Source organism: Montipora capricornis, chromosome 13, assembly GCF_036669925.1.
Source record: "Montipora capricornis isolate CH-2021 chromosome 13, ASM3666992v2, whole genome shotgun sequence".
NCBI lineage: Eukaryota > Metazoa > Cnidaria > Anthozoa > Scleractinia > Acroporidae > Montipora > Montipora capricornis.
Window position 1 is genome coordinate 31,334,062 of NC_090895.1, and position 7,500 is coordinate 31,341,561.

The 7,500-nt window shown below is 37.9% G+C and overlaps 1 protein-coding gene across 1 annotated transcript in view; it reads right to left on the reverse strand.

Moving 5' to 3' along the window:
• The window catches only part of LOC138029202 (uncharacterized), a 7,915-nt gene extending 4,283 nt beyond the window's left edge, over positions 1 to 3,632 (reverse strand). The window contains exon 1 of the mRNA XM_068876907.1: positions 3,099 to 3,632. Within this exon, the coding sequence (XP_068733008.1) occupies positions 3,099 to 3,573 (475 nt within the window). The 5' untranslated portion in view covers positions 3,574 to 3,632. The remainder of the gene's footprint in view (positions 1 to 3,098) is intronic.
• Positions 3,633 to 7,500: the final 3,868 nt, after the last annotated feature.

A 7,500-nucleotide genomic window follows, 5' to 3' on the forward strand; every position in this document is an offset into this window, starting at 1 on the left:
CTAAGATCATGCTTTATCTTGAAGCGATGGTGATGATGAGAGAGCTTTATTATCCTTTTTGTTTTTGGATCAAAGAAATAATTACAAGCATAAAGAAACTGACAGAGTGGGGAAAAGTCACTCAAAATAACTAAAGAACTAATCGACAAATGACCAGAAATGAATATTGAACTTAAAGGTTGTTAGCCCAAAAGCGAAAAAATAAAATTATAATAAGTGTAACTGAAGAATTAACAAGTAGTTGCGGCGTACCAGCAAAACGCTACATGTATTCATCAATTATTCCTTTTTGTCTTATGGTCAATTATTGCTGTTATTAACAAGTCATTGGATGAAAAAGCTGTGAAAGTTTGATACGACAAAGATCACTGATCATACTTTTGGTTATGGTTGTCTAAATTAGATTCAGCGTTACTTTGGGAAGTTTTAGCTGAGGTATGAAAGTGGGAGACTGAGAAGCTTGAATAAGAACGACGGCTTTCAGTTCATCATCTGGAAATATAAATTCGTGTTTTCGTCAGTAGCGGTTTCGCGATTATTCTATATAAGCAGTTCGGGCATTCAAATCTGCAACACTGAGCTATGAACGAATTAAAGTGAAATGAAGGGCCGGGTGTAGAAGTTTCGAGGGAAAATGGATCTTTGCATCGTTGGATCATGCAGGATCTCGTTCTCCACATATCCTCAAGTTTGGTCATTTTACGTGCTCCTTAATTATAAAGAGAACAGCGAACGGAGCAAAATTTATAAAACGAAGTAGCGAATTGGGAGATTACATACATCTATATTCCCACTGGTGCTTTTCAGAGCCAATGAAACGTTAATGATACAAACAGAAATTTGTTTAAAGAATTAGAACTGGCACGGTAGGCGAATTGTTACAGTAGTTAGCCCTTTGCGAGTGTAGCTGATTACCAGGAACGAACTAGACTGAATGATTTCAAGGATAGCGCATTAACCACTCGGCCACGCGGCCTCACAGGTTTCGCACTCATTTGATCAGTTTTAGCTCAGTTTTTTGCCTGTTGTCGCAGATATGAGAAATAGCAAAGTTCTAATAAGGGAATTTTCATGCCTTTGCCGCTTATATTACAAGCAAAATCTCTAATATTTTTTTATCATTTAACCTAGTTAGACAATTCGTTGACTGCGTCGTCGTTTCTTAAAGGGGCTAGGTCACGCAATTTTAGGCAATTTCAGCACTGATCGAATGGTCATAGAATTAACTAAAATATCAAAATAACTGTTCAAAACTATAGAAGAACTCTAACAAAACACAGGGAAGCGAAGAAGGGACATAGATGGAAAAAACTGGAGAGGATTGAAATGGATTGAATTTGGGTAAATTTGAAAAACGTCGGCCCACCTTTTTTCAAATTTATATCTGTCTATATCGAAATGTCATTTACACAGCTGGAAAATCATTCTCAGTTGTTATGTGGCCGTGATTTTGCAAATGAAAGACTCTTGCTCTTCGAATTTGACGTTTAGAGCTCATAATTAACAAAATTAAACAAAAGTACCTAAAATAGCGTGACCTAGCCCCTTTAAGCTCTCCTCAATAGTCTAGATTTAAACATTTTTGCTTAATAACTGGCAAAATGCGACGCGGTTGAATATTCGTCGCCCACGGAATGACATTAGTGTGACCTATTGTCAGCCTGACGTTTTGAAGTTTCACTGATTTTGATCAGATAACATTGGCGTCATCGTATTTTTACTTATCTTAGCAAAACGAGTTTAAATTTTGCTAAAGATAGATCTATAGATGACGATCAGTGTAGCCGTTTTAGCTCTGTTCTCTCACGAAAACACGTGACCTCAGTAAAATCCTTTCGTAAGTACTTCTTTCGCGCTGGTGAATTTTTTGACAACTGTAAGATTAACAATAGTTTTTTGCTCCTTTCTTATTGGCCAGAGTTTTTACGTTTTACATACCCCTCAGTTAATAAGTACGCTATAATCAGCTTTACGCTTCAGTAAGGTCGAAACACGCTTTTCGAATTTATCGTGATCAAGCCTTTGAATGATTCTGTATCCTGAATTTGACCTAAAAACAAAACTGCGTACACTGATCAGGCTTATTATTAAGAGAGTCCAATCTACTTATGTCACAAACGAAGCAAATCATGGCCTCAGGTCATTTCTTTTTTCCTTTGCGGTTTATTTGAAACTGGAAAATAGTTTTTGTTGTTGTTTTTTATTAATGTTTCAATAATATGGCTGGAGAAAAACGTGTTGAAAATATCAAAGCATGTACACCCTTAATTGGGCAAAATGCTATATCCCAAATCACGAAAATTCAGGCGTAAAAAATGCACGATCGTGCATTTTTGTTATATGGTCTTATATGCGATGCCCTGCATGCTAGATATTTTGCGTGAACATGCCTACTTTCATCACATGGTTCCAGGTAATCAAGTACTTCCCGTCCTTAATTTCATCATCTCTCATGGGAAATAAATGACCGAAATATTAATAATTAGTCCACCATTTTGACTAGGACTTTCCAAGTTGCCATAGCAGATGATAATAGACAAACAGATATTTACTCCGACAAATCGGTGTATATTTGTGTCTTGAGGCTTTTGCCTAATTCATGCTATTATGAGCACTGAGTTTCTGCCATTGAATATACAAATTAACTTAAGAGCTTCCGGACAGAAACACCAAGCTCACCTTGACTCGCATTTTTTTTTCACCCCCGCCTAAACCAGGCAATTGCAGATAATTTTGTCACGGTTTTCTTTCTGTTAATTGATTAACTAATATGATGTCAACCTCTCTTTCGTTTTGAAATTGTCGTGGTCTTTTGTATGAAAAATACGTTAGTTTTATTAAGAAACAACTTTAATTCCAGTCGCCTCGTGCCCGCCACTGATTAAGTGGTCGACGTTTTTCCTCTGGCTTTAATCTCTTTCAAACGTTGTCTGTGGAGCGGGCGTTTATCACTTAGTTAAACCGGTAAAGACATTGTAAAGAAATTTTGTGATTATGTAATTTGCAGTCTTCGTTAATGTCTGTGAAATTAATTTAATTTAAGCCGCAGTTCTAAATAATCTCACCTACTCATGGTAGAACATTACAAGCCTGCTCACCTTTTGTTACATTTGCTCGAGCAACGAATCCTGCAGGTTTAAAACATTGTGTGGATCCATCCCTCTCAGATGACAAGAGTCTGCAGAATGCAACATACTGATAGTAATGACCGCTGTCGCTCAAAGCATTTTCACAATCATCCACGAATTGCTCGCAAACTTCTCGGCAAGGGAGCACTGGTCCCTCCACGTTTTCGGAACACTTCGGAACGTAACGAGCGCACACCAAAGCTCTTGAATGCCGCGAGCAGTTGCTAAAACGATCGCTCAAAAATGCTACCTCTGACGACACATACGCTTGGTACTTCTGCAGTCCAACCAAAGAAAAATTCGCCGTGAAGTTGTAGCCAATTTTTGTGCAGTCGGGAAGAAGGGATGAGTCTATTCTTTCGCACTTGGTAGCTTCTGTCACTGCATTAAAATCTGCTAGTGCAAAAAGCACCACCGAATTCAGTAAAAGAATTGACAGAGACATGGTTAAGAGATGGTCAGTTCGTTCTTAATTATAGAGAGGTGATACTGAACTGGTTGAATTTTTTTCCGTCTTGGTTATCATAGATAGCGTGTGGAAACAATATTGGCCAAGTGTTTTGCAGACTAAGTCATTTTGGTCAATACTGGCTGCACAAGTTGGTAAAAGCTATAGATAAAACAATTTTGCTATTACATTCGGCGACGATAATGAGGCCAGACGTGAGGAATTAAAAAAAAAAACTTTAGCAAAAAAGGCGACAAACTGAAACAATAAAAGTAAATATCTTCTACGCTCAGTTTTTTTGGCCATAGATTGCGTGTGGCCTTTAGTATCCTTCCTCACCTTGCCTACATCTTGCCTAACAAAAAACAAACGTTCTCTAATGTATTTTGTATACATAGACTATATAAACGTACAAAATGGGTAGTATTGCGTTAACTAGAAAAAAAGGACAGGTCATACAAAGTTCCTGTTTTGCAAGAAAACGTGATTTTGTGCACGAAAAGAAATAGTATCGCCAGCAAAAATAGTGTTTTATTTTTGCTGAGGATTCCCTAACAAACTATCTTGTGATACTGCGTCTAATACTGTGTTTGTGCGTCATAGAGCACAAACGACGGGCCAGTACACAAGCTTCATAACAGGCATGAGGTCCCACAAATTGTGACATAGTAAGATCGCACTGGAAAACAAAAGACATGTGGTTGCGCGTTATTTTAAGCGATTATTTGAAAAATCTTGTTCTTAAAATAGTCTATAAGGATGTAACGGATTGATGATGTCAAGCTTAAACACGATGTCTCTTGACATATCTTGCTTGAAAAGTAAAAAATGTACTTTGTAACCTCTTATCTATACCCGAGCATCCTCTAAAACGCAGATACCTTAAATTAATCAGTTAGTTTCACGAACAAAAGGTATTTTCTCTTCTAACCTTGCCATTTAATGTTCAACTAAAACAAGGTTGAAGGAATAATTGCCCAATATCACCTCGTCAAAAATGCGATGTTGTGTCCCAAAAACCGACAACCTTCGGCTGAAATTGTTGCAAAAAATAGCTGATGATGGTCTTGTATCAGTGGATCCTTATTCTATGTGCTGGTTCTTTATTTTGTTATTTAAACCAGTTAGAGGGCGAGGCACAGTCGCCTTATGAAGGTCTGGCTGAAGAATATTATACGTTCCATTGCAAAGGTTGTTCGGTCCACGTGCCTGATCCGATATCTTAAGCTCGACTGTCAGAAATAATTGTTCTTGAGTCTTGGTGTGACTCGTTTATGTATTTTCTCTCATCTCACTCTGTTTTTCCTGGAACAGGAGCTCTTGAGCAGAACATGTTAAAGTTAGAGACGTTTACACTTATCTGTTCCCTGCGATTACCCCTGCAGACTTATAATGGGTTAGGTCGGATAATTGATATATTCATTGTGCTGGATTCAATGAAGGAGTTAGCGGAAAAAAGAATTTTCACTAATCAAGTATGCAAAGAATTTCGGGACTTCAGTGTCACAAAGTAAGAGAAATTTTCTGATTAGTCGAGAAAGTTGTTTTCCCCAGAGCGACTGCCTAAGTGGAGATACATTTCCCTGGCTAAGCAATGGGAGAATTAGATGGAGAATACCTTTTCAAAAATATCTCTGACGCGCAATTTTTACGTGTCCTAATTGGTGCCAAATGGTTTTTATGACAAATGGTCAGTGGAATTAAATAGGAGGGAAGAGTGTTTGATTTTCATCCAATCAATTATCGTGCCTAAAAATTCCGGTAAGGATGTTAACATAATTTAACAGTAATATATCCAGACTATCATTACGCGCAGGAAATAATTGAACTTTTGTCTAAACTGAAAATTATGCAACAGATGCCAACACTGACCCAAAAGAAAGTACGTGAGATCAAAATAGTAATATTTCGCACTCGGTTGCCGCGAGTTGAAGTCATATCCTGTCGGTTTTCAATGATGTGCAAGATTTTTATCTGTTATCACCTTAAGTTGAACGCGATGTCTCTTAACTAGTAAGTTAAAAACCGCAATTGAAATTTTTCGGGTAGTTATCTTCCCATACACTTGAAACATAGAGAGCAGAGAAGTCAATGCTCCGTCAATTTCAAGCCCCGCTTTTAGCCCCACCCCCGGTAATACCAAATTTAGCAAATGCCTTATCTGGGGGTAGAAGTAGTGAAAAAATGCCCGAGGAATTTGTGGGGCTCGGCATCGACAAAACCATCACTGACTGAACGTTGATTGGCCAATTAATAAGGGAGTATTTTAGTTGATTTTGCCTGCTATAGATACTAAAGTTACTTAATCCAGATTGGCTGAGCTCACGCTTTTTTTCGCTCCTGGTTTTGCCAAACGCGCGTGATAGCAAACATTAAGAGAGTTTCCCGCTCACAGAAACGATTGTCTGCTTGAACTTTCCTTGAGTAAGGGTTTGCCTAAAACTAGGAATCCGGAATAAGAAATGGGGAATAAAAAATCCGGAATTCGTTATAAGAACTTCAACCAAAGGCTTACACCAATTTGCGAATTGAAACAAAACGAAACGAAACGAAATACAGAAAGAATCCTAAACATTCATTAAAGCTGTCGTAGCCTTAGGCCTAATAAGGCTTAAACAAAAGTTTTTAGGCCTAATGCTAGCATTGGTAAACGGTTTGTTTAGGCCTTAAAGGTTAGCTTTAATGAATGTCTAGGATTGTTTTTGTATCATTTCGTTTCATTTAATTTCGTTTCGCAAATTAATGTAAGCCAAGTGACTTTGGTTCAAGTTCTTATATTCGGATTCCGGATTTCTCATTTTAAGCAAACCCCTTGAGTAATGCTTGGTATAAATGTACCAAACGGTGCCTACTATTGTTATTGCGCATATGTTCTGCGAATCTCGAGATACTCGGGTTTTCCTATCGGTGATGCTTACAAATAGAGTGATATTTTTGCGCGGTTTAAAAGTATCCGTAGAAAGTAGATATTAGTAAGTACCATTGGTATCCAAAAAGAAAATGTGAGGTAACCATGCATTTTTGAGAGATAATTAAGCTTCAATTTGAGAAAGAACGCCATACATTGCTTTGTATTTTAAAGCTTTGTACAAATATTATTCATCAATTATCTTCGAAAAATGCGTGGTTACCCCCAATTTTCTTTTTTGGATTTCAATAGCACTTGTTAAGATCTACATTTCTTGCATAATCATAAATCGGGGCAACGATACCCTGAATTAGTAGGCACCGTCCTTAAACTCCTGAATTACAAATTTCACTAGACACCATCTGGTTACAGTACGGAACTGTTGATGAGAAAGAGTGAAGAAGACATGAAGTGTGAAAATAATCGTGATAGCAGATCCGGATCTCCTTCCCGGATTTTAATACTACAGTATTTCAAGGAAAGACATTCGATTCCACTTCAATAGAAAACGTAGGAAAAGTTGACATTAGAGTTCTCAAAAGGACTCACGCCCGAAGACGGGTGATCAGAATTGATAGTCTTCACTGAAATATTGCTTGTTCCGGCCGTTTCCGTCAATTTTGTGCAAGCCAAATACCCAATATACGTGCTTCAAACCAAGCAGCGATAAAGCCGCTTGGTTTGAAGCACGTAGGGTCTGTATTTTTCGTCCCTAACAAACCACACAGCGCCTTCAACCAACTTAATCCAGCCAAGTTCATTTCAGCGCCACAGTCGTGGACAAATGCCTCACAAACATCGCGGCAGGGAAGCAGCGGTTTGACCTCTTTTTCTTGGCATCGTAGTACGTACAGCAAACAACGAACAAAATTTGTTTATTTTATAAACACCAATGAAATACCAAGTGAACTTTCGCGCGAAAACAGGATATCTTTACACGTGAAAATAACATGTTGTCTTCACACGTGAAAAGACCACTGTTGCTATGGTTACATATAAAAATCGCGCCTTTCGAT